At 44.1% G+C, this 27,844-nt stretch overlaps 1 protein-coding gene across 1 annotated transcript in view; it reads left to right on the top strand.

Moving 5' to 3' along the window:
- LOC142572934 (rifampicin phosphotransferase-like) overlaps nucleotides 1-27,844 on the top strand; it is a 103,431-nt gene that overhangs the window by 5,995 nt on the left and 69,592 nt on the right. Inside the window, exons 2-11 of the mRNA XM_075682392.1 lie at nucleotides 12,408-12,592; nucleotides 14,987-15,237; nucleotides 15,405-15,470; nucleotides 17,365-17,475; nucleotides 17,585-17,697; nucleotides 19,835-19,887; nucleotides 21,579-21,631; nucleotides 23,274-23,389; nucleotides 24,247-24,394; nucleotides 26,599-26,654. Of these exons, the coding sequence (XP_075538507.1) occupies nucleotides 12,408-12,592; nucleotides 14,987-15,237; nucleotides 15,405-15,470; nucleotides 17,365-17,475; nucleotides 17,585-17,697; nucleotides 19,835-19,887; nucleotides 21,579-21,631; nucleotides 23,274-23,389; nucleotides 24,247-24,394; nucleotides 26,599-26,654 (1,152 nt within the window). The remainder of the gene's footprint in view (nucleotides 1-12,407; nucleotides 12,593-14,986; nucleotides 15,238-15,404; nucleotides 15,471-17,364; nucleotides 17,476-17,584; nucleotides 17,698-19,834; nucleotides 19,888-21,578; nucleotides 21,632-23,273; nucleotides 23,390-24,246; nucleotides 24,395-26,598; nucleotides 26,655-27,844) is intronic.

Genomic DNA, 27,844 nt, shown 5'->3' with positions numbered 1-27,844 from the left:
GGGGTTGATAGTGTCCTTTCAGCAGCTTGTAAACTGTCGAAGTTGTGCAGCATGGTGGCAAGGGTAGCCACGAGTTCGCCCTCCTGTGAAACAGAGCACACAAATTCACATGTGCATTGCACGCGACCTGTCATATATAAGATTCCACGAAAGTGCGGCAAATACTACATTGGGGACAAACCGGCAGGTGCATTCACATTCGCTTGCGAGGGAGCATGAATGTTCCCTGGAGTCAGCAGGAGGGTCGCACTTGACTATTCATTGTCGTGGTTGCTTCGGCTGCTCGCCTGTGTTTTCAAAAACCGAGATTCTCGGCAGGCAAAAGAGGCAGCCGGAAAGAGAGACTGTAGAAGCAGTGGCCTTGCGACGCTTTGTGGTTGAGTGCTGATCGTCATGATTGCGATGGTGAATGCGTTAGCCCGCTGTCGGTTGCGCTTTCTCAGAAATAACTTTTGTTTCTTTCCATGTGATACACACGTGCTCGGTGCCTCAGTAGTCGCTCAGCGTTTTCTTAGTATCGGTATCGCACCCCTGCTTAAGGTAGCTCTGTGTGTTTTATTCGTTCTTGCGTGGCTTTTCGGATGCACACGCGAGTCTTATCTATAAAAGCTTGGCGTTCATTTCAGTAAATCCTCAGTTGTCAGTACCACTTCGTGTTGTCCCTTCCTTCGAGTCGCGTCTTTTCCTTGCGGCAACTTCCCGAAGTCATGAATCAGCAGTTGGCCATATGCCCACACTCTGCTTTGTGGGGTGAGCCGGCAAAGCAGACTTTGAAAGATCAGTTTGCATATCGCGCGCGTGAAATGTAGGCCCACACGGAAACACAAGAGACTTAGCAAGTGTTTATTTGCAGGTATACGTAGTGAACGTGCCGGGAAAATTCGCCCATGCCCGCGCAAATCTTCATTCAACTACGTAATTTTCTTTCTGAAAAACCCCTATGAGTTTCCTTTGTAGTTTGGTGCGACAGTCGGGTGAACTAAAATTTTTTCTTCCTATATTAATCGCTACTGAGGCACGCATTCCCGACGTGTGACCATCACTTAATTTTTGTGTTACTAACGCACAAGAAACCAAGCATATGCAAGAACAGAACATACGAAACGTAGGTGTGGTTTGCATCTTCAACCCCTCCACAGCCGATCGAGGTTTTGCGAAATTCTACGGGATATTCTACTGAGAGTAACTGCACGTTGTCGGCTTGAACGAGAGCTAACGTGGATGCGAGCACCTAAGGCGAAACGGCATCGACGCGCTCGCGTGTTCGCATAACGACGCTGGGCAGGAAAAGCGCTAGCCACGCGCGAGTCAGTGTGGCGCTGCGCTGCCGATTTCCGGGAGTCACGCATGTGCGCGCTTGAACCTGTTGGACAACGCACAGCTGAGCGTACGGACAAGGTCGCTGATCGCAGTTCAGTTGAGCTGCTCATTGTCTACAGCACCCGTTCTTTCCTGGTGCAATAACGCAAAACGAAAACAAGGATGATTCGGCGATAAACGCACAAAAGAGGACGATGGAAAAAAAGAAAGATGTTTATAAGACTGACTTTTCGAATGGGTGTTAATGGCAACAAAGCCCATGTTATCACACTTAGTGACCTCGTGCCGCCAAAACACTTTACTAGAAGTGGTCGCGGGAGTGTCCTCTCTGATGACGTCAAGAAGCATCTATCACAAGCGGCGGTGATATCAACATCGAAGAAATGGGACACCCACTCACTCGAGATAAAGCTGGCTCTATTGTCTCTCAGCTACGCGGCTAAAGAAACGCACCGCATGGCGAACCCACAGGAGGGATTTTCTTGCGAGACGCAGGCCAGTAATACTATTTTTGGATAAAGAAAGCATCATCAATTAAGAAATACACGCTGGCTTAGACACTGCTGCGTCCTTGAGCCGTTTACTGCCAAACGCAGTTTCCTCTGTCTGTTTTTGTTCGTTGCGTGAAAATGAAACTGATCATTAATTCAGAGAGGCTCCTACGCACACTACAATGGACATGGTAATGTTTCAGCGATGCGAAGCTCTTCAAAAGAGAACTCTGGTGAAGATTGATGGCTCTTGAGAAATGTAGCCTGAGGTCTCCTCATTCGCGAAAGCATGATTGTCGTCAGGATTGCTTCCCGCTGGAGCCTCGTTAGGACCTGGGGCGCATCACGATAGATAATCGGATGCAAATGTCAGCGCACAGACAATGGTGAGCGCTTGCAGTAGAATGTCAGCAAGGCTAATAACTGCAATGTTTTGTAAGTAAGGGCCGAGAACTTTACTTTTCGGGACGCCATGGGCGTTGTAGTGTCTGACAATTCCATCGTCCGGGCCTTTTTCACAAAAGCACTATCTCTTGTTCAAGTAGCTCTCTATCCGCAGAAGCAATCGGTCACCGAATCCAGCAGCCTCTATAGGGAGTCCAAGCTGGTTTGGTGATTAACATTACCATAAGCGCATTTGATACTGAAGAAGAGGGCTACTGATATAAACTTGAGATGTATTAACGCGACAGCGGTAACGGCACCGTGTCGCAGAAATGTCTGTATTTGCCTCGCCCTTGGCATCGGCGGAGTTGTCCGTATATAAATTTCCGTATACATTTAGTATATGCATATGCTATATGACATGGGGTATATTCGGGTTATATTGGCACACCATTCGATTATCAAAGTTACTCATACCTTGTCTTACATTCTTGACAAAGCTATTCCTCAGAATTCTGAGATTGACATCAAATAAACAAACGTCATGAAACAAAACACGAACAGCGCATGCCTTTTATGTTATATCTTCTCACACTTAAATATTAGAGGTGTGCAACAGTAAGAGACACCTGAAAATGATGCAATTTTCGGCATGGCTTTCACAAGTTCCGGGATCGGGCCCTGCAAGAGCCCGCGTTTCTACCAGAAAGTCGCCTTCGTGCATAGCGTTCGAAGCGAGCGTTTCCCAGTAAACATTGCGGTTACATAAGCTAAAGTTTCCGGGAAGCGTGAAAAGCAGTCAGGGGTTTTCGAGGAATATCGCGGTCCATTGTTAAAGGCGAAGCTTAAGCATCCTGCAATTTTCGTTGTTAGACATACTTAACGACGTCGAAGACGTTACAAGAATACCGGCCCCGTTGAAATGCTTCCAAGACATTTGTGTATCTGCTACAACGCTCCATAAGTCATTCGAAACGTGCAAAATTTGTTCATTCCATCGCTTTCTTCATACAAACGCAAAGAACATGCTCAGTGGCAAATTTCGAGTCACACATACCTAGTGTGACAAGTTTTCTGTGCGGGCACAGTTTCTTTATTTCGAAGTTGGTGTTTTAAAGTGCCCACCTTGAAAATGTTCGTGTGTTAAGCGCTTCAGAAGTGCTGTCGTTTGCTTCTGAATTGTCTTCACAAAACCGAAACGACCCCCCCACCCCAAGCACATGTTTGCATTTGGGCAACAACCACAAAACTGCACAAATCACACGCACCGAGGGAACGGCATGTCAAGCATTTTGGACGTACAAAGCTGTCCGGCATTGCTTGGCGTTCCGGAAATTGTTGAGAGGTGGACGAACTAGTTTATGTAAATAGGGTAGTTGTGTATGTGACACGAGCGTTCGTTTCCGTGACGACCGCAGTGAGAGGACGGCGAAGGTGGCGGCGATTGTTCGACGGCTACAACATGCTTCGTACGGCGTCCGTTCGAGGCAAATTTGTACGACATGCCGATGTTGGCTTCTGCATGGGTACTCAAGTGGCGTAATCGAGAGTTGTACAGTTTCTTATGTGACCTGTGACTAAGTTTTATGCAGTCGTACGTACCTGTGTCTATGTCATGTGGTCTATGTTAAAACGACGATGGAATTTGTATTCCAGTGAATAAATGTTAAAACGTGATCAACCTAGGCTGATCATGAAGATGGTAGAACGTACGTCGCACAATTTCTACGTAGCTTTAGCTTCTACGAGGAAAGCACTGGGGAATCTCGGCCGATACCGAAGACGGGGGCAAGTTAACACAAAGTCTCATTGCAAGAGTTGTCACCATAAGAAAGAACGCAAAAGACTAACAAGTAACGCGCACGTCCAATTTTTCTATGAGCTGTGGAGCTCATGCGAGACAGAGACGTGACGACGCGTCCGTTTGCTACAGGGGATAAATTTTGTAACAGCGGAGCATTTATAAGCCAAGCCTTTGTCTTCCGTTGTCCGGTGTCACGCATGGGGGAAGGGGGCGGAGCGCTGGCCGAGGGGGGGGGGGGGGGGGCTGCGAGGTATAGGACCAAGTGTTTTGCCGACGCGCGCCCTTTCGCCCCATGGATACCGCTGGGCGCGAGCGGCAATGGCAGCTCGCACGAGAGTGGCAGCGCCGATCTTCGCGCAAATCCCGAGCTTCGAAAGCGAGAGGCGCAAGCAAAGCGCCAGTGAAGGGAAGAAGCTACCGCCGATGATCGAGAACGGGGCCGCGTCACAGGGCCGTCTACAGGGCCGCGTTACATACGCCAGTTACTTCCAAAGAAGTTCCAAAAATATTGCTTCCGAATTATTAATGTGTCTTCACAATATTACTCAAGCTGCAACATTTAGTACGCTGAAGTTTTATGTTATTTATCATTTCCAATGACGGATGTTCAAAAGACAGATACCGGAAACTATACACTTCAATACCGGGAAATGGAATTTTCTGTGGATATACTGCGCGTCTGATGCCCTGAGCGTCTGATGCTCTGATTTTCCTTCACGGAGGTAGGAAAAAAAAATTAGGGGAGAGCATTATGTCACGCAGTCAGCCTTGGCAAGCGAACACTTCATGAAGCCAGCGATTTGCTCAGTGGCGGCCCAACACGTGAGGTCTTGCGTCGAGATCACTGAGCAAGAATCGAGATTTACTGAGATGTTTGGTCGCGCCTCCTTCAGACGCTTTTATTCTTCTAGCCGGGCAGGGCACTCGGTCTCCCTGGCGTCTTTCGCTGTCTGCCGTGCCTCCGCCAGGCTAGTTCTGCTGCGCGACAGGAGCAGCGCGCTCTGTCAGTAAGCTGTGTCATAAGCTGTAGCGGGAGGAATGTCGACAATGGCATTACTGGCATCGCACCTCCGTGGGGCACGAGGTGAGGCGGACGGAAATATTGATACACATACTGGCACCTCGCAATGCAAGCTTTAGCTCGACATTTGCTGTTCTTTACGACCAGACCAGTGTATGCGCAACGGGGGTGGTAAGCACCCTCATTTTCTTTACGAACGCTAATGTGAGAGCGCACAACGCTTTAGAAGCCAGATCGCTGCCCTGACTATGACAGAGTTGTTTAGGCGGAGCGTGACAGTGATGTGTTTTGTCACAGCGTGAAACACGATGGAAGACCAGCTAGCCCAGTCTCACATTCTGCGTGACAAAGACTTGGTTTCGACACTTTTGCAGCTAAACACAACCCTGCATGCAAGGGATACGCATGCGATACCTTGACAGCACGATGGCGGTGGTGCTACCACCCTTTCGTTGTCTTAGGTGCCATCGCAACAAAGTGGCTCTTGTAAATAGTATTTACAGGTGCAGAAAGCTCGAAATTTATTGGGGCAAAAGCGATGAATGTTTTAAAAGCGCGTATTGTAGCTTATGCACAAAAAAATTGAAGTACGAAATGCAATGCAACACCAACTCTGATATGACTTTATCGAGAAACAATCCTCAAATGACGAAATGAGGAATAAAATAATCCTATCGAGAACGATGAAATAGCGCAATCGCAATCAGCGCGAACTCTCGGCCGTACGAAGGAAGTTTTGTAGTATATTTTTTTCTTGCACGAGAACAAAGCTTGTTGTTTAGCAACAAACCAACAGAAACAGAAAATTATAAGCCCTAGCACTCCGTACGGATGGTTAACCAGCGGAGCTTAAACGCGCGCCCCCCGCCGTGTTTGTCCCTGGATAAATCCCAGGGATTCATTAGTCTTATTAATTTATTGATTGCGTCCTCGTGCTTCCTAATAATTAATAAATAATTTATACTTTATTAATGCTGACGGCGAATGCGGGAGCAGTGGCATTAGTGGGTTCGCGCGGTAGCGTCGAGAAGTCGCCAACGAGCCTGGCGCGTAATAGGACGACGACGCTGGAGCCATTGTTGATGATGATAGTTTTTTTCTACACACGGACGCGATACCGGGGAAAGTAGCCTTTAACAGCTTCGCTGTAATAATTACAATAACGTCTGCACTAGTAAATCAAGGAAACAAGAATTAAGGCTTCTTTTTACTTAATTTCTTGATGTAATAAACAGCTAGTTTTTCCAAATACTCACTTCAAGATCTTTGCAAAGTATACTTCGGACCTATGCAGAGCCCCCGCGTATGTTGGTAGGTCTGTCCTCAAGGCTCATCAGTAAAACGAACCCTGTGCGGGCCGTGCATTCATGCCTGAGCCCGACCTACACGTGAAAGCTTGAGGGCAAAAATTAGTTTACCCACCACTGCCCGCAGCACGAGCCGATCTTAGGCTATCGGCCTGTATGGGCCCGTGCAATGTTTTAGGTTTGATTGCGCTTTCTGTCATCATCTTCTTTTTATTGCGATAACACTTTTAAGCAAATGACAAGCGAATTCACGCCTTCGGAGTTGCCGTGGCGCTCCGCGATGTATTTTTTAGTATATATGTGATATCCTTATACGTGCTGTATGTTCGGGTTACCCTAGTCAATGACCACAGTGGCTCAAATGAGGCCTGATGTTCTTGGCTGAACTTTTTCTTAATCTTGCGAAATTGGAACCGATAGAAAACTGTCACGAAAAATAACATTCACCGGAAATGCCTTTTATCTTAAATCTTGTCAGAGTCCGAAATTTTAAACGTAAAAAACAATAGCAGGGCTCAAATCTGAAACTAATGTAATTTTTCAGGTACAGGGCTGGTTTACGGGCAGTGTAGTGGCGCCTGTGCGATGTCATTACAAGCCGTACACTGTGTGTCGAAGTTTTTCCGCGTGCCAGAAATTTCGGGCGCATCCGCGTATGTCACGTTCCGCGTTAGTGGGACATAGGTGTAGTTAAACACCGTCAGAAAAGTTCCAGGAATTGGTAAAACCTTGGCCATCGCAGGCAGTGCTTGACTCTACGGCCGGAACTGCAAATTTTCTTGCGAGAGCAATTTTATGGACACTCCAGGCGAATTTCCGCCGCCGTCGCCGGCGTCGCCGTTCCGTTCCGTATAAAGTCCAAGTGCGATAAGATCGCGGCCAGGAACCTCAACTGTAGCTGCGAGCCATATCATGTGACAGTGAGCCGAGGAGGATCGACTTGGTGTGACGGCGTATTCTCGCGCTCGGAAGGGAGGAAGGCGGGGATGTTGTCCGCCGACTTTTCGTGCGCACAAGGAAGGAAGGTAGGGGGGGGGGGGCGCCAGGGTACACCCGTTTAGCGGCTTGTACCCCGCATGACGTAGGTGACCGCTGCCAAGGAACTCATGGAAGTAAGCTGCGGTATGTTCGAAGGCTGACCGACTCGAGAAAGCTGATGGCTTCGCGCATCTTGTCGCGCGCCTGGTTCGTGTTGGAGCGAGAGGCAAGACAAAGGTAAATTCCCTCGCCACTGCTTGCGCTCTTGAACACGCCAGCGTTCTGACAGCGAGTGCCCACCCAGTGAGATGTTTTTATATGCGCCTGCGCATGCGTGCCACGGTGCTTGTTAATATTTAAAATAGGTAATGCCGCTGACAAAACAGCTAATCCTACGGCGTATAGCTGTCCAATAATTAGCTATCGCAATCAATACTTCGCCTTGCGTGCGAAATTAGGTTTTCTTTTTCACTATCACGACAACACTATTACATGCCTAGCTGATGAAAGGAGCATTGCAAGGAATTTCTTTAGGAAACGTTTATTTCAACAAGAGACGATACGAACACTGAGTCACAACCACGGTAAAATTCCACCAGGACGATAACATATAGTACGAAGCATTGTTTACATGGCTCGTTTGGAAAGAAGTGTCTCAGTCCACACTCACTAACATGTAACCAATTAGATCCCCGGAAACGAACAGTTACACATAAACTAATTGTCATATTACGCAAAATGACGTTCAATATATACGGTGTACACAAAGGTTATGTACAATGATGATGTGACTTTACATAGTTTAGTAGCGTTGCTATGAGATGGGTATATACAAAGATGATCATGCATACGAGAGCACACAGAAATCACGGGCATCTACATACATTTGTATTAAATTAACACTTTTCATGGCATGGCTACAAGAACCAGGCTGGTTGAAAATTAAACCATGCGCATCCATCAGCCACTCACAGAAAATTTCCCGACCACTGTCGAAGGAACTCATAGAAGGCAATTTCCGCTATTGGCGCTAAGGCCTGCCATCTCAGGCCTGCATGTTGTCTCAAGCAAGCCCCATTCTTCGGCTGCTCCTGCTGAAGATACTTCCCTACGTAAATTTTAGAATACGCGGTAGTCTTTCCAATTAAAAAAATACTTGTAATAATTAGACGTAAATAGTAAGTTTTTTTCAGCGGAATACACTGAATGTTTGTAATTTATTTTTCGGAAAGTTCTGATTTCATGTAAAAATTATGATCTGTCGCATTTTTGACAGGAAGGCTGCAAATTTTCTTACTTGCTGGCTTGCTTGCTTGTTTGCCTGTCTCTGTGTCTACTTATTTGTTTGATTTCTTATATTTTCCGTTCTTGCTGTTCACTGCTGCCACGAACCGTATTTAATCTTTCTTTGATCCTCTTTTGAGTCTCGCACTTTTTGCCGTCTCACTACATAAACTTTTGAGATAGACGGTTTGCGGCACGTAAAGGAATGTCGCTCTAATAAATTGGCAAGTGCAAATGCAAAACGTTAATTTGTAATTTTTTCATTGTGTTTTTCGTGGTACCCAGTGTCAGATGCCTATTTTCAGACTGAGCGTTTGAACTTGTCTGTTCGGGCATATGCCCAGAGATACCCAGTACCCAAGCTTGATACTGGGCATGACAGTATGCGGCAGCCAACATCGCGTAAGATGTGGGAAGGGGGGGGGGGTGCAGAGAGCCGGAAATGCTTCGCTCTTAAAAGTATTCCCAACGAGACAGCTGGGTACGTTGAGTGCATCTACTTCCGCTGTCTTCAAGAGCACTGTGAGAGCGATTGCTGCGGAGAGGTTCGACCATTTAGAAATTCGTAATCTCGAAAACATCCGCCCCTGTTTCGTGCATTCTCACCTAAATCACTTTCTTTCTTGCTGCTCACCACGGCATGACTCAACTATTGTGTCTTGCTTGAGTGGCATCCTTGTGAAGCAAGCCTTCCATAACGTAATGAACACCTTAGGGCAACTTAATTGCTCTGAAGTGAAACGTCTTTAGAATGGCTCAAAGGTCGTCACTTGGTTAAACTGATGTGGCGATAACATGCTATAGAAATATGACGTATATATTTGCAACTATACTACCGCGGCAGCTTACGTTGGTATCGTTGCATAAAGAAAAGGAGTGATTAACCGACCATGCACGTGTCGCGTGCGCAGACGGAGCCGTTTTCGCGGCCGCTTCACAAAATCTGATCCAAACTTAGCTTCGCGCGCGGCGCTCACGTAGGCGCTGCTCGGCATTGCGTTCGTCCATCCAAGCAGGAATGGTCGTGTTTGAGGAAGCTCCCCACGCCATAATTGGATGAATTGATCAGACTAAACCTGGTTTTCATCACGAATCGCTAGGCCCACAAACGCGCAATATGTTTCGAAAATTTTCGTGCGTGCTCGGCTATGCGTAAGCGAGAGAGACACGAACCGTGGCGTCATCGGCGACAAATTTTCATACGTACCTGCGTCAATGTCATGTGGCCTGTGTTCAACGACGGTGGCACACGCACTCTGGCGAAGAAACACTAAAACCTGTGCGACGTGGGCCGTTCATACAGGTGGTTTACTGTGTTGCACAGATGCTATGGTAGCATTAGCTGCCGAAATGAAAGGACTGGGTATAGTGTGGGCCGATCGTGAAGGTCGTGCATGCTAATACAGTGTCGCAAAGACCCACGTGGCTTTGTACCAGAGTATATGCATATGCTTGTGGTTTAATGGCTAAAGCACAGGAATTCCGTGCTGGAAATAGGGCGGTTTGTCCTACCGTCTGCCGCGCATTTCTTTTCATTAACCGAAATAAGGCGACGCAGGATCCTACCTGTCTACTTACCGCATTCTGCTTGGCATGACGCAATGACCCTCGTCACAGTAGCCCAGTGGCTATGAAGTTGAGGTGTTCATCTCTACGTCATGGGCTCGGTCCCTGCCGCGTTATCCGCATTTTGAAAAGGCCGGAATGAAAAAATGAAAGAAAAGGAAACCCACTCAAGCATTCAGATTTAAGCGCGCATTAAGATACCTCAGGTCAGATTAATCCCTAGTAGCCCGCTGCGACGTGCCCGAAGATGAGATCGTTATTCTGGCGCGCAAAACACCAGCACGTTTTAATGAGACAAGGAATTTCTCGCATTAAAGAAACACAATGCGCTGCCATTGGAAGCAGAATCGACGACGTCGGCATGACGCGTGCAATGTTCGGCCAGTTGGTGGTCGGTGCTTCTGCATTACTTTCTGCTCTTATTATCTCTGCATGCCTAGTAAACCTCGCCATGCACGTGTTATTCAGTGCAACGCTCGGTTATGGTAGCGGTTGTGGATTCTCTTTCTAATCACAGACGCACCGTATTACGAGAAGAAAGGAACAGCAACACGGGACAATAAGCCCTCGCATGCTAGACTGAGGCTTTGAAATGATCGAGAAGAATCAGGGGAACTAGCGCACTGAAAGACACGCATCACAAAGGACCCCCATGCAAAACAAGAAAGAGGTTCATAGGAACATCAAAGGTTGAAGTAATTAACACTGCTAGAACAAGGAGTGTAACTGAAACCAACGTTTCGACAAGATTTCTCTGCGTTGCATTCCTTGTTCTACACTGTTAAGCAACCAGCATGTATCTTCCGCCTTCAACATACCTCGCGGTACAGTTGTTTATTGCGATTACGCAACATTTCAGATTATTCGAAATTTGCACGAAAACTGCCTCGGAGCAGAACACCCACTGCATATTCATCTTCCCGCTGATCGTACCTTGACGCTCATTCACTTTTTTGGTTGATGCAATGTCCAGTTCTTGCTGCTCATTGCTTGCCGCACCACAGCGATATTTCACAGGCGGCGTCTTTCACAAATTACCACTGAGGAATGCGGTGCGCGTGATGCGGTCTTGCTAGAACGCTCAGTTCTTCAACATATTCCTGCTGGTATTTGGGGGCTGAAAGTAACACATGTACAGGTGATGCCACGGGATCCCGTGTTCGCTCTGACAGTAGCCGCGCCTGTACGTCACCGCGTTGTGCAAATTTTGTGCATTGCGGTAGTGCTCTTAACCTGCTTCATTGGATGCAATAGGAAAGCCTTAAGAGGTAGCTTTAGCTCGGGTGCTCCTATCTACATACATGTAAAAGGAGAATTCGTTTTTCTCGGCAACCACTGCACCAAATTTGACGAGGTTTGTTGCATTTAAAAGAAAAACTTAAAATGTAGTGACTGTAGCTTTCGAATTTTTGAGTTAGGTTGTCAATCTTTAATTAAAGATTGGCAAATATCAAAAATTTTCAGAAAACGAAACTATCAAGTTTACAACTCTGTAACTCAACAATAAAAAATTATAATATGATTCTGTGAATTGTAATAAATAGCACATCTAAAGAGGACAAAATTGAGATCTTACGCATGAACATCCAAAAATTTTGTAATATGAAAATGCAGCTTTTGCAGAACCTTTTGTAAACAACGTAACCTATTCACGTAAGATGCAAAATGACACATTGAATTAGTCCTGGTGCCCGGTCCTGTCATTTGTGTTCTTCTTCTTGAGTCATGGTCTTCTGCGCCTTGCCTTTACTAATTCAAGCATGAACCAACTAGCCCAAGAAAGAGATTCACTTGAATTAGTCCGCTTTGAATGATCTAATGGATGCCTTTTACAGAACCGCGATATCTGTTCTTGATGTTGAGTTAGGAATTTGTAAAGTTCGTGCTTCTATTATTTTCAAACCTTCGAAGTTTTAAAAATTGTTTCAACAAAATTGAAGCATCAACTCGAAATTCCGCTTCCAGCAGTCACTAGAATTTAGGTTTCTCTATCAACTGCAACAAATTTCATTAAAATCGGTCCAGGGGCTATCTGAGAAAAACGTCTTTGCGCTCTACATGTATTTCAATAGGCCGCGTCGAAGTTGGGCCTGAGCTAAAGCTTCCTCTTAAATAGCTGGGTTGCGCCTGCTTTTCAAGTACGTGTTGTCTACGAGCTCGGCAACTTTAGAATTACTTTCACAGTCAGTGGCACTGTTAGTTTCAACTGGTTAAAGCCACTCATTTACTGACAATTTCGTTCGTTTACGTAGGATTCACGCATCTGCTTCGCTATCTACTGGCAGTGGCTGGTTTGACATACCTGCTAGAACGGAAGGGTCGACGGTTCGAATACGTACAGCCACACAAATACGATGACGCTGTCAGCAACTGCGCCGTCTGCTCACCAGATGAGTGGGCCAAGGAATGTCCAAGTCCAAACCGTCATTTAGAGAAGGTGAGTGCGTTCTGCCTGAGTAGGAAAGTTGAGAAATAAAATTAAGTATAAATGAAGGAACCCACGGCAAGCTTTAAAAATCAAAAGCTACAGCGCGCTCAGCGGTTACAGAAATTAAGTGGGCCGTGTGAAGTTTCATATGATACAGAACTGTGAGAGCATCAAATACCACATTAAAAAAAGTAAAAAATGCAGACAAAACAGAATTTCACGAGGTTGCATAAATGATGGTGTCTATTGTGGCATAAATACATATTGACTACGTAAGAAAGTGCAATAAAGGCGAATTCACCTGAGGAACGACTTGCTATTTCTGGGGCGTGGTTACTCCGGCACTCCAAGCAGCAATTAGCGAACGGGCACCACAGGCTCAAGCAAACACTTTTCCGGGGTTATCTCGCTTAGGCAACATAGCTCATGGTAGATGTAGCTGCAAATGAAGTACCTCGTTCCATTCGCGGCCTTAATACCAAAAAAAAAGAAAAAAGCGAACGTGACAATGCATGCAGCTGTTTGCTTCAAAAATCGTTGTCTGCTATCCCGCGAATGTTTTGAATGGACGCTAAAGAGAAACATAATGTGGGCTGCATTAGCAAACTGCACTCCTGCAAAAGCAGAAAAGCGACTGTCATCGGCTTGTAAGGGGAGGCTTATAAAGTAAGAAAAGACGCAAAAGAGAACTAAGAGTAATGATTTTGAGCGCGGATATGATGCTAGGGCCCAGATATTTCTATATTTTCTGACTGCACACTGGACTGTGTCATTTCCAGGAACCGAGTACATATTTTGTTCAACTTCGAAACTTTGTAGAGCACCGCACTGACCCAAATACAAGAAAATTGCATGACATTTGTGACGTCATATTGACGTAAAGGCGCTTATGTTCGGGGGCTAATTTCAAGAAACGGAAGGTATTCTTTCATATTCTTTGAATAATCAGCCTTCCACTTTAAGATTTAAATAGATACAAATTTTATAGCACAATTAATTCGTACAACTTGCCAAGGTTGAAGACTGGGCTTGTTGGTATAGCATACTAGAGGTTGGATTGCTATACATTTCGACGAGACACACTAAAAAGAATCACACACCAAAGAGCCCTAATGCTCTGTGGTGTGTGTTTCTCTTCTGTGTGTCTCATCAAAATGTTGTGGAATCCATCCTCTAATCGATTGTACAAGCTGATTTAGTGTTTCTTTTTAATACCCCCATCAATTTTTAATTTGTGGGTTGAAAAACGAATCGCGTCTTTCCACAATTCGAGCAACTAAAGAATTTCGCGTTTATAATATTAGTTTGTTACTGTAAAGACAATTTTTAACCAGCCAAACAGATCCGCGAATTTCAGTAGGTGCTTATCCAGGCTTTGAAGTATGAAACCCCTGAAAGGCTTCTTGCGGCAATTAGTTATCATAATAGGGTAGCGCCGCGATAATGAAAGCAAACTACCGTTAATGACACTCATTCGGTTTAGCAGTCCCAAATTTCCAGGAGTGACAAAAACAGCAGCGGGTACTTTTCTTTTAAAGTACTGCATTGCGAGCAGTGATTGAAAGAAGAATTTTGCTGTACCACCTGTCTATATTGCATGGAAATTCACTTATTTAAGCTAAGACTATACTTGAAGGCAGCCAAGCCATTAGGTTTTTATGACGAATAAGGTAGCACTTTATTGCATTAGTGACACCAATAATAGTCAGAAAAAGAAATAAAGTCAACGTGTACGTAAGCGATGTTTTGGATGTTTAGAGTACTAAACGCATGGAGAATTCTGTGCACTACTCGAATATAACTGCCGTATTTCCGACGATTAATGAGCAGGTTGAAATATATGTGCTGTCTTAAAAGGAATGATGACATGAATTAAGAATATTAGTGTACCGTAAATGTAAGAACGCTATACGTGACACAAAAGTGTAACGACACGTAATGGCGTAAGATGCAGACAGTATTCTATTCGCTGATTGAGACGAAGGCACGCAAATAAACGTTGTTTATTGTGATTGTTTTTCAAGCGCATAACGAAAATGTTTCCTCATTTTTCTTCTCTGATATGCTTACGTAAGTAGTGTACCTGAGATTTAGGAAGAACCGGCCTTAAATAGTGCCGGCCGCTGTTTTTATGCATTAAAACAATAAATAAAGTGTTACGCATCCCCCTTACGAAATAGCATTGTTACGAATTGCGAGTGACATAAAGCTTTTTTTTACTCCGCTACTCCACTACTTTCTTATTTAAAGTTTGTGATGAAAACGGGACCTTCGGTGCGCTATTTTCTCAGTCACACATAATTCAGTTAAGATAAAGAAGAAACAGCAGAATAGGAGTAAGAACAGCAACAAAACCATTTTGAGAAATTCAAGCGTTGAAAAAGAACGTTCCACTCCGTGCAGGCAGAAGACGGGGTCCTCTTCTACGGTGTGAACTCGGAAGGTTACCGCCTGGCCGTCAGCGTGTCGCGCTTTCACGATCGCATGGCCGAGCTGTGGCTTGCCCTTTACGCCTCGGATGGCGCTCGTTACACGCTACCACTCACGCTTACGCTTGATCGGAGCACAGGGAGCAGCTTCTCTGCAGCTGGTCTCCGCCTGCAGTGCTTGGCTCCCAACCGCCGTTGGCGCGTGGCCTTTAACGGCCTGCTCAGGTAAAGCTGATTGTAGAAAAGTTGTAAACGAGATCTCGACACAAGCATAATGAACTCCGTCAGGTATCCGTGTGAAGAGCCGTGTAACCAGAGCGCGAAATGTGGAACCTGGGATATATTTTAAGAAAGAAGGTTGAAGTATTTTTCGTTCTTTTTTCACCCTTTAGGAAGCAATCTACCGCTGAAAATGCGCGATCGGAGGAAACAGAAGTACACGTCAAGTTTGGCTTCATGTGAGTATTTCGTGAGAATTTCTACGCTAAGCATGGTGCGAAGACAACCTCTGCAAATTTGTCGTAAAGAGCTTACCTCTACTTTCCATGTGCCTAATGAAGAATCCCAGTTATTGACTTCACTAGGAGGTGTAGCAGCTTGTATTTGTCTGAAACTGCTTTTTAAGCATGGACGCTGGGAAAACGTAAATTTTGGGGCTTTGCGTACAAGAACCACTATCGATTATGAGACATTCCTTAGTGGGGGACTCCGGAAAGGGGCACTGTAAAACTGCTAGCGACCAAATTACATTTCGGCTATTCTTTCCATGCTTTGCAGTAGTCGAGATGTCTGCTCGAACACAACTTTGCACCTGTATTTTGGGCTACTGGGTATTGTACCCGCATGTGTATCTCTGTTGAGGCGCTAAGGATCGAAGCAAGTGTGTAGTGTCAGCATGAAAAACTTAGATGGGAAAAACTAAACGCAGGTGTGTTCACGACAAAAAACCTGGCCACATATATTCAAGTTTATGGTCACGTTGGGCCCATCTCAAGGAGAAAGCGCCGTAAAAAATTCAAAATATGCAAGCCGCTTACGAAAAGTGTTGCGTTTCTGAATGCATAGGAAAACGCTCTTTACGTTAAGTTTACCCACTTCTTGCAAAGGCGGTGTGTTCCCATCTTCTTGGCAACGGTTTTGCGCATTGATTGATGAAAGTATCCAGTCCGTTAGAGATTGATAGGACATATTTTCTTATTTGTATTTAAAGGAATGTTTGCTTAGCGCGGTTCAACGTGCACAACACATGGTCTGAACACTAGAAGTCACTTTTAGGTGACGATTGAAAAGAAATAAAAAGGATCGAAAGGATACCTGGCGAATTGCTTAGGGGTTGGCGGCGGTAAACACAGGTTGCAACCAAGGGAAAAGCTCTTTTATATGCGACACGCTGTTGGAAGTCTGCAGGAAGTCGGCAGAAGTCTGTCATGTAGAAGTGACGGTCAAGAACACAGTAGGAAAACTGCGAATGAGAAACCTAACTCTCTATTTGGCCGAACCAGTGCACACAAAAACCAAACAAACAAAAAATAGGATACACTAAAAGTACAACGACAGCAGCGAGCCCAGTAGGCGATCATCGAAATCGGATTTGCATGTCAAGCGCGTTAACTTTTATAAGTACATGAGTCATTGAACGTCGAGAGTAATCGATGCTGTCCGCGTGTCTTCCAGAGAGTACCACACAGTTCGCATCGCGTGCTGAATCAGATCACACAAGGTTCGGTGACAATAGACAACGGATAGAACCATCGATAGCATTCGAGAAACTTCCAATGCATGCACGGTCGTCCTACGCTTAGCGCTAACGTTTAACATTTGCTAGCCGGTGAAAAGCGGTCGCCTGAGAATGATAAACAGGTACACGTGTCAATATGTGAACTGCTCTGAAAGAACGCCTATTAATCAAATGAGGCGCTGTGCCCTAAAACGTCAAAAATTCTAAAGCTGTGTTAAAATCTATGAAGGAATTAGTGATCGAAGAAATTCAACGGGGGTATTGTGAAGCATACTCTTCGTTTGTTCATTTAACGCTTTAGTTAACCAAAACCCTAGACTAAACATATTGTGCTTGACCTCACCTGAAGTATTCAACCAATAGATCTATAAGAACTTAGGTGAAACATTCATCTGCTCAAATTTTACCAAACATATCTGCTCACGAAGTGACACGCAGAACATTGTGAAAATAGGCATCGATTTCTGAGGAAATTCTGGCTACGGCCATGATTACTTCTTCGGTATGTGAGGAATCAATATAAAATGATCCTTAAGTGCGTGGGACCTCTTTGGCGTGACCATTTAGAGTTGGCGAGCGTTGCCAAATTGTCTAACCTGCGGATGTCTATGCAGCTGGTCGACAGTGTCGCATACGCTGGAGCAGCCCGCTCAATTGTCGCCAGCGTTGCTGGCGGACAGCCTGGCGGAAATGCCTACCTTGAACATGCTGCGTGACATCAACAAGTAGGTGAAGCATGTTATCCTTTCATTGAGCGCTGTTTCACTCTTCACAAGCGCGGGCACAACAAAATGCAGTACCATATGGGAATAATGCACTTTTCATACGCGAAAGGTTGGCTGCTGAAATGGACCAGTACGATCAGGCTGGCATGATGGCTGGTGAGCTGACCATTGCAGATCAGACGAGAGAAGTCTTCTTGTGGGGTTGCAAAGTGAGAAGGCAAGGTAAGCATCCGTTGCGCTTGTTTTAGGAGAGAAAAAATCACGTGGCTGTAAAGCACAATGCAGGTCTCGTGCATGCACAGATTATGCAAATGCCAATTTATTACAACGTGTAGAGCGGTGCGGTAGACTAGAACTGTGCCAAAGAAACACTATTATGTCTGTCTACTTGTGGGATATATATATATATATATATATATATATATATATATATATATATATATATATATATATATATATATATATATATATATATATAGTAAGCATAAAGATATGAAGAAGGTGATTTTGGGGGATAAAAAGTATTTTGAGATTAAAATTGAAGACGACGCCTTAACGGATCGTGTATTTTGCACTATAAAGCAATAGTATAAAATACGGAAATCTACAGTTGTACTCCTCGAACCGACCAATTTGCTTTTTGGTGGGTATCTTAGAGAAAATATTGAAAAAGAAATATTTTCATTTCTTTGGCGCCACCGATTTACACAGGCATACGCTCCCACGCATGAATTCCTATGTGGTTTTACCCTAGGATTACTGATGACAATATATAACAATTTATGGACACATATTTACTGCGTTATCTTTTTCTTATATACCTGATTTATCATAGCTATGAAGCCAGTTCTATGATTATTCAATTGATGATGCGTTGTAGTCCGCACTTGTTGCTCTATATTTTTCCCGCTGCCTCTTTGTGCTTCCACTTTCACGGTGAGACTGCGTATTCTAAAGGGACGTCAACGTGTTGCGTCTATGTATAAATTTAGTAAATTAAGCGCGCGCTATCATCGCATTTGTCTCATTTGTCACATTTTAATTTTTTCAACTTTTATTTCTTGTGCTTCAGTTTTGTTTCATCTTCGTAAGCACAAATCTTTATGTGCATGCAATACATCATAAGTACATGCTTTTCTTTCTGTCCTTTTATAGTATTTTTATGAAGATAATCTTTTTATTTCCATGGAAAAAGTTAGGCCTGTGTGTGTGAAAGCGCCGTACTTTAGAAGACACGTTTTGGATGGATCTTCTGCTCAAAATAATGTCTACCCAAACTTAAAAAAAAAGAAAGGTCACAGGTGGCATATAGCTCAAGTGTAGTTTTTGCAGTGGATTAGTCGAAGAGGTGAACATTGCTTACACCGAAATTAACAGACTCATGACCAAAAATTCACCTTTTATTTATTTACCGTACCGAACATATTGAAATTTTATTACTCGTAGCTAGTGAGCTCTCTAGAAAAGTTATGGAACAGCTGTGCATTTTCACCGCAACACTGAAAGCACGTATCTCGGAAGTGGTGCAATCATCGGCATTCGTTCTAAGTGTTTACATTAGCAGACTCACCTGCTAAAATTGGAAAATAGAATTATGTGCCTGAAGCAATTACATGAAAGCCTCATTACTAACCGTTTGTTATATAGTTAATTATCCGTTTTGCTTATTCATTTCGATTCGATGTCCCATGCAATTAGTTGAGCGCAATAATTAACAACTACACTTTTTAAAATATGCCCAGTAGCATCACCAGATTTATTGGTGTAAACTAATAATCATTAAAAGTAAATTTGGAGCACGATTACACTTCGGCTTTGAGAGTGGTATGCGATAGCATTCAGATGCCTGACTGCTTCTCACGCTTCCCAGCAATTGCAGCGCATCTAACCGCAATGTTTACCGGAAAACGCTAGCCGCGAGAGCTATGCACGAAGGCGGGCTTTGTGGTAGAAACGCGGCCTCTTGCGTGGGCCGCGATGCGGCGGAGGCGAGCGCCAGCTGGTGGTATTGCAAGGAACCGGGCACGCCACTTCGTGGGCCACGAGACACCCGCGCGCGGCGTCCACAAATGGTGGACGCCGGAGCCAGTCTATGAGTTGTAGAAACGTTCGAAAAGTGATTTCTTTGAGTTTTCGCGTAATGGAATTATCTTTTCTCGTACAGTCAAATTGCAATCTGAGAGCTAACATGTCTGTAAGATGTGTGTATGTCGTAGTTTACAATTCCCGCAAGTATTTTGGCTTGAGAAATTCAATTATTTTAGTAAGTTCCTTACGTCGCACGGATGGCCTGGGTATGGGTTGTTCAGAAATGTAGGACTCGCTGTAAACACCAGGCGCCTTTCATTTCTTTCTGTAGGTACTGTCCTCGATGGCCCATTCGAGGAAGATCACCATTTTGGATTTCTCGAGGTAATACGCCCTTCCTTTCGTGTCCACCGACCATAAATGCGGACGCAGATGTAATAAAAATAAGAAAGCTCATCATAGTTTTAATTAAGGAAGGATAGGATAGGATAGGAATAAACTTTATTTGTCCAACGGTTGTTGATGTTAGTGCCCGAGGCTAGGCTACCAGGGTTCCATCGCCCGAGGAAAATCTTTCGAGATCCTCGGCAATGGCCCTGGCCCGCTGGACGGCCCACTCCTGGTCTTCGGGTGCCTCGCTAAGGAAGAAACTTCGGTTATAATGGGTGATTCTGAGGCTGTATGTTCGAACTGCAGCAAGTGGTGCTGCCCGTACCGCATGTACGCATTCGCTACACCTTTCATTACTGTTTTCGTCTTTTCAACGTGATGCGCTGCTTCCGCATTTCTCGCGAGTACGGTAGCCAAACAATCGCTTTTCGGTTGCATATTGTTGGCTTCTCACTCACATTTCTCTTGACCTTTTTTTATAACATGAATATTGTACCCTCTGGCTAAACACACGACTAAGCACTTAGGATGTCATGTTCGTTAAGTTTAATTGTGCAGTAACATTCGAATATTTCAGCTGCAGTTTACATTTCTTTCCTGCCTCTACCTCAGGTTTAGCTCATTGACAAATGAAGGGCCGAAATTATCGACAAGAGCAAACAGTGCGTGTAGCGGCAGCGTGCACGGAAAGGCCAAGGAAACGCGTTTTTTTTTCGTACATAAAGCTAGATATTTAAAATTTAGTCAACCGATTTAATTCGACTCGTTGCTTCCCGCGTGCTCGTAACAACACAGACTTCTATAGCCATAGTTTTGTCCCCTCAAACGCGACTGATTAAACATTGCAGCATGCGGAAAATAGTAAAAGTCGAATCTAAAAGAAAGAGTGACGTGATGATAATGTCATGCTGTACGTGAAACGTGAAAGCTGGTGTAGATAACTTCAGCGCTCTACATTAATTTTCTCCAAAGGAAAGATATCCGAAACACGCATAAATTTTTCCTAACGTGACTGTTTACGAAAAGTGGGTTTCCAACAGTGGTGTATTAAAAATCTCTCCATGCAAATGTACGCCTTCGCGTGCTATGGCGAGGTGCTTGGCCCTGCAAAATTTAGTTTAGACCTGCCTTCGTTCGTTTGATGCCAGCACAGGTTCACTCTGTTGTTGTCCAGTTGGTCATTAAATCAGCTATGAATCACAAATGATAAAATTTGTCAACCTTTTTTTTTAAGATTTAGAACTCGTACAGTGATACGAAGCTCATTGTGCTGTGCGTCGTGGCATTCGTATAGGGACAAATAAATGAACAGAAATGTCCTATTTATTTAAGTGGTTTGCCTGCACGAAATATGCTCGGATTATTCTTTAAATGTAGCCAACTCGCTAAATTTCGACTGTTGAAGGAGACTTATATAATATGAGGCCTTCATTGAAGATTCCCATTTTCTCACCTCGCTTTGTTTTAGGAATATGCGGTGGTAGGGCACAAGGACATCCCCATTCCTGCCAGTTTTGATTAGTAGTCATGTAAATGTTTCATTTATCTACCAGTGATCTAGTGAGAAAAAAATATTTCCTGTGTGTGGCCTGGACATGCGTCCGAATTGAAATCCCGCGAAGCTCAGCATGACTGGCATGAAGTGTACAGAATATCGTGCAGCTTTTTTGTGACCTCCTTCGCAGGACGGCGACACGTACCATTTGGCTCGCTCCAACGCCTACGGAGGAACAAAAGGGTCAGTCTCATGCAAATGTTAAACAATTTGGTTTTGCGCTCGCCTAGAAACGCAGGTCGCAATAAAAAAATAAAGTGCTCGAGCGACCGGCAAACGTAGACAAACTTGCCTACTTTGCTGCAATTAACAGGCAAATTGCAGAAGCAACTTTCGCATGACGAAAACCTGTTAGCTTTAACGCTACATCAGACACGTTGGTTTCCGTGCAAAGCTTTACGAAAACGTTCGCTTGGGCTCTCGTGTTGAAATCTTGTGCATTATCTCATAGTGGACGCGTAAATAGCATTGCCTTTACCATGTATGTATATATATATATATATACATACATGGTAAAGGCAATGCTATTTACGCGTCCACTATGAGATAATGCACAAGATTTATCTCATAGTGGACGCGTAAATAGCATTGCCTCTACCATGTATGTATATATATATATATATATATATATATATATATATATATATATATTTAGGGGCCTGACTTTTTATGTCCCAACATAAGCGAACAAGCAATGGCGCAAAGGACAGCAAACGAGATACCACTTGTAGTTCTCAATTTTATTTCAAAGAAGTTGGGCGGAGAAGAAAGGGGATAAATAAACAACTAACCGCAGTGTCCATAGCGAACCACGTCTACGCATTACGCGCGCGATGCTCTTACCGATTAAGCTACCGCGGCGCCTTGAGACTGTTATTCTCAGGCCTTGGGACTAACCTTGGAAATGTAACCTTGGGAGTGTCAGCCAACGCCATCACTCGCGGCCTTGGCTGCGGGTGTGGAACATCCTTTCTGTTGGAGGCATCACATCTACGACAACTTTTTGGGTCAAGGCAACTGGTCAAGAAACGCACACATGCTAGATGGATAGATAGATAGATAGATAGATAGATAGATAGATAGATATAGATAGATATAGATAGATATAGATAGATAGATATAGATAGATAGATATAGATAGATAGACATATAGATAGATAGACATATAGATAGATAGACATATAGATAGATAGACATATAGATAGATAGATAGATATAGATAGATAGATAGATAGATAGATCGATAGATAGATCGATAGATAGATCGATAGATAGATCGATAGATAGATAGATAATAGATAGATAATAGATAGATAATAGATAGATAGATAGATAGATAGATAGATAGATAGATAGATAGATAGATAGATAGATAGATAGATAGATAGATAGATAGATAGATAGATTCTTCAATGTGCCTAACGAAAAAGAAATCGTGTCTGAGCAGTTGATCTTTTCTCAGAATAATTGTTATTGATTTATTCATGGCTTTCACTTCTCATATTGGTGCGAAACATGGATGTGCGCTTTTACGACATTGGGCTGTAGCATTTAATCCCGTGTCACTGTTTGACCCGACAGTTACTGGGAGGTACGATATTCTCGCGATGTTTCTCTTAGTGATCAAAATACATTTCTGTTCGCCTTTTGTTAAGATTCTGCCCACGTGAAGTGGTATCTCCGAGAGCACAGCCTCTGAAGGCCTCGAGGTTAAGGAAATATATATTACCTGCCTTCGTAGAGCAGACACAGCTTGTGTTGATTAAATAAGAACGCAGGTATTGCACATCTACTCATTATAGTTGTGTCATTGCGACTTTTGCAGACTCCTGTACGGGTCTATTTATTCGCCCTCAGCATTAATGCTCCCCATCGACCACGGAGTTGTGAACAGCAAAGGCAGTCCAGATGAAGGAAATGGTCAAGTGTTTATACGAAGTGGTGAGTTTGCTATGACACCTGCAACCGTATGTGTGAAACTAGCCCCTAAAAGAGCTCACACTTCGATAGTTCCTACTCTTGAAACGAGGCGAAAATGCTTGCTTCCACCTTGTAAGCACCAACAAAACTATGCGTGTGACGTTAAGCAAAATTAAGCAAATCGTTGAAAGGTACATGGTTAACTGTTAATGTGCTAGAGTTCTGAAATGGTTTGCATAATATGGTCTCTGCGGATAGCTGGCAATATCTGCTTATATAATTGATATGGCATGGTTAACTGTATCTTGTCTCAAGTTTGGCGAATATTCAACTGGTGCTAACATATGGTGCAGAAACGTGGAGATTAACAAAGAAGCTCGAGAACAAGTTAAGGACCACGCAAAGAGCGACAGGACTAAAAGTTTTAGGTGTACTGTTAAGAGCGGGGAAGAGAGCTGTGTCGATCAGCGAGCACATGGGGCTAGCCGACATTCTATTTGACAGTCAGAGAAAAAAAAATGGAGCTGGGCTGGCGATGTAACGCGTGGGGCAGATAGTGGGTTATTAAAGTTACAGAATGGGTGCATTTGGAAGGGCAGCGCAGTAGAGAATTGCACAATATTAGAGGGGGGGGGGTGAAATTAGAAAATTCCAGTCAGAACTGTAAGAAAGCTGAAACGGAAGAGCAAACAACTTGGCCTATGTTTTGTCATGTTCTCGCCTCTTCCTGTTTACATCAGATGATCTGACATATTGCAGGGAAATGCCAGCTATCTAAAATAAGCATTTCGCTCGGCAGAATTAAGTACTGCCTTTGCACAAAATATTTGAATACATGTATAAGCTACTCCTTTTAATAAAAATCTTCTTGCGGGCAGATACTGGTGTCTTTCGCATCAACATGAAAAGCGTGGCACCAAGCGTGACGTTTCGATACGAAGATGGTTCGTCTGAAGTTAACCTAACAGCGGTTGATCTGAAATGTGAACAACAGACCGGATCTGGATTCCAGATTTCTGTAAAAAGGTAAGCACCAAAATTTCTGTCATTGTCAAACAAGCATGGAACTCTTGAAGAGTACCCGACTGGAAAGAAGTTGAAAGCATGGTGACAATATAAAGGCTTAATAACTGAATTTTTTAAAAGATATGCGATGATAGCAATAAAAAATTCGAGGACACCTAATCACTTATTATGGATTTTGACTGCGAGAGCAATAATGTCCACTTGAACGGCGCTGACTGGTCTTTCGAGTTTTGCGCTGCGAGTAATTAACCAGAGCGGTCCGCGTTGCCCGAGAAAGCAACCAGGAGCAGCCTGCGGGGCCAACGCTGCATACCGCCGAGGCGGCTGGTGCGCTATCGTCGCAGCACGTGAACCCTGCCACCCGCTCTGCCAAAGCCACCAAGGCAGCAGAAGGCCTGTGCACTTCGATCCGTGACGTTCTGCTACCTTACTCGACTGCCACAGAATCTAATGGGTTCCCGAGTAAGTCGCGGTGAATTTATCTTAACACGTTCGTCACGCCGGACTTGACATGGGAAATTTCGGTTCAAGTAGCATGACGTCATAAATCAGAGTGCACACGCCTGCTATCTAGCAACGAGCGCGCCGAGAGCGAGGGTGACGTGGCGCCACAGCGATGCCCTCTCCCCTCACGTAAAACCTGCCACGCTATCCCTGCAGCAGGAGAACCCTTTCACCCGCTCTGCTCCTTCGAGGCGCAGTTCGTCATGTGGCATCGCAGCCAATGACAGTGCGAGTTTAGGTGCTGTTTCACTGCTGCAAACTTTGTTTACTCAAGAGGCCGTTTGACTCTCTCCCATCAAAAAAAAAATTACCGACGATTACGTGACTTCCTAATGCGAAATTTGAGCGCAGCAAATAAGCTGTTTCACCTTTTCGATAGATTGAGGCAAAGAAATCGAGCAACACATGTATGCGCTATCACAGAATTTTTTTTTATATTTCCCGTACTCCTGGATCATCTCGACGGCGGCGACGGTAAGCTTCTGCTTCGGCGGCACGCACCTCTGGATTCTGACGGCGACGGCGCTGGGCCTCTGCTCTGGCAGCTCGTTTAGCAGCAGCAGCAGCAGCAGCAGACGGAGGACTTCCATCGGTCGTCTCGCTCATGGCTCAGAAAGAACTGGCAGATAATTTCGCAGTGGCGAACGGCAGCGGCAATTTCGGCTCGGGCGGTGCACATATACAGATCCGCCGCCACCGATCTGGCTCTCTGATTGCCACCGCACAGGGGTTGCATTGGAGGAGGAGCGAAGAAAGGAATTAAGTTCGAGCCGGCGCTTTGACAACCGGAGACTCGCAGGAAGAGGGGGGAGGGGGGCGGCGTGTACACCCAGCGGCAAACGATAGGGGCCGAAGCGCGCGCAGCAAGCGGACAACACGATAAAGGGAGGAGGGAAGAGATAGCAGCGACTGGCTGATGCCGCTGACGCCGATACAGGGGGGGGGGGACCCTTTCCTCCTCTTTCTGCATGGCGGCGACGGTGTTCTATGCAGTCACGTTATCTTGACTCTCTAGCGGCGTCAGCGGCATCCAGCGGTATCAGTCGGTCGCTGCTAGCGCTGGGGGGATGAAAGGGGGGCGGAGCTGGTTACGAGGCCGACGACGACGCGAAACCCAGGAACGGACGCCAAAGAGCTGCGCTCTAAAAAAAATGCTGTTGTAACAAAGATCACCACCACCGCCACATGAACCAAGGGCTTACACGCACGTGTTAAGACATATGATGAGCGATAGTTCTTACTTTAGAGTTGGCTAGTTTAATAAGCAGAAGTCTGCAATTTCCTTGGATATTGTCGAATTTACTAACTTAATAATGGGTCTTCTGAATCGGCTTGCTGTTCTTGAGTTATATATATATTTCCGTGTGTTTCAGCTGTAAAGAACGAAAACGACATTTGGCCTTTCAAATGATATGCATGATTTCGTCAGATATTTTTGTTTAACGAACACAACCTTGCTTCTGAGAGTGCATGGTCATCATTAGATGGAAAAATGTATCGTATGAAATACATACTTGTGCGCGCTCTTGCGTTATTCAAGCTGTTGTTTGACTCTTCTCGTAATCTGTAGTTAAAAGCACTGAAATAACCTGTTAGCCTAAGCAAGAATTCTTCTCACGCATATGATGTCTCACGGAAAAATGAAATGATTGCCAATTCATCCACGTGCATGGTCTATAACTTCCCGCTTTTTTTTCTAGGCGGGAAAAAATACTCCACCGTATTGATGACCATTTCAAACACAAGTTAATTGATGGTAAGCAAAAAAAAAAAAGTCTGTGCATCAATATTTTAGACTGCGATACCAAAATCATGGGAAATCTGTTGTTTATGTGATGGCTAATATGCAAAATTGAAATGACTAGATATATATGGTACTGGTAAGTACCATATATATATATATATATATATATATATATATATATATATATATATATATATATATATATATATATATATATATATGTGGTACTGACAGTGGTAAGTCATACTTAACTTCCTACCCGAAACCAATATTCGTCAGCAACCTCTGATCCACATCTAAGGTATCAGTTATTAAGGATATTCATATATGGATTTATTCACCGTCGCTAACAGGTCAGGCAAGTTTATTATATAAAGCGATGCGCTGATTCAGTCTAAAGTTTGAAACTATTAAAAAATGACATCAGACGAAAATAAAGGACATGGATAGTATGAGAGTGTAGTATCCCTGAACATAATTTCCTGTATTTTTTATTCTATGGCTCCAGGTCATGTGTTCTTTGGCTAGGAAAAACTTTAAATAATTCTCTATTGGGCTGATCATGTTACTTAGACAACTGATAGTTCGACACACACAGACACACAAAGTACGCAGCATTAGAGCCACTCGCAAAGATTCTTCAGGTGTGGGATACATTCAATGTGAATGCCTACCTATGCAAGTCAGAAATGATTCATGTCGACAGTTAAATAACTTTAGCACTTGCTGGATGTAAACAATAAAAAGGCGAAATCGTGAGCCAGGCTCTGTAGTTGTATAAATCTTGAATAATTGTTGATGTTGTTTAAAAACAATTATTTGTTCAACTGTGTATGATTATATTATGGTCAGACTACATCTAAACGCCCTATATTTGGCATATTGCTAATTGGTATAAATGTGGAGACTGCAAATTTTGAAGGAGCAGCAGTTACAGACAGCTCAGCCACTGCTGCTGTCACGAAGGTTAAAATAAACACCGGATCATGTACGATAGGTGTTGTAGCATAAACGTTTCTTTCAAATGATAATATATAAGGATGTATGTTTTAAGATAACCTTGGAATTGAAAAATTTTTGTAAGCAAAGCGAAGTTCTTCGCCTTAAAAATGTATTGCTCATTTGATGCACGGTACCTGTTATTTTCAGAAGCCTGTCTGAAGAAGCACTAATGCCGTCTTAACATTTTGAATCAGGAACAT

Source organism: Dermacentor variabilis, chromosome 2 (genome assembly GCF_050947875.1).
Source record: "Dermacentor variabilis isolate Ectoservices chromosome 2, ASM5094787v1, whole genome shotgun sequence".
Classification (NCBI taxonomy): Eukaryota; Metazoa; Arthropoda; class Arachnida; order Ixodida; family Ixodidae; genus Dermacentor; species Dermacentor variabilis.
Note: the sequence above shows the minus strand (reverse complement) of the source record. Positions and strands in the feature narration are given on the sequence as shown.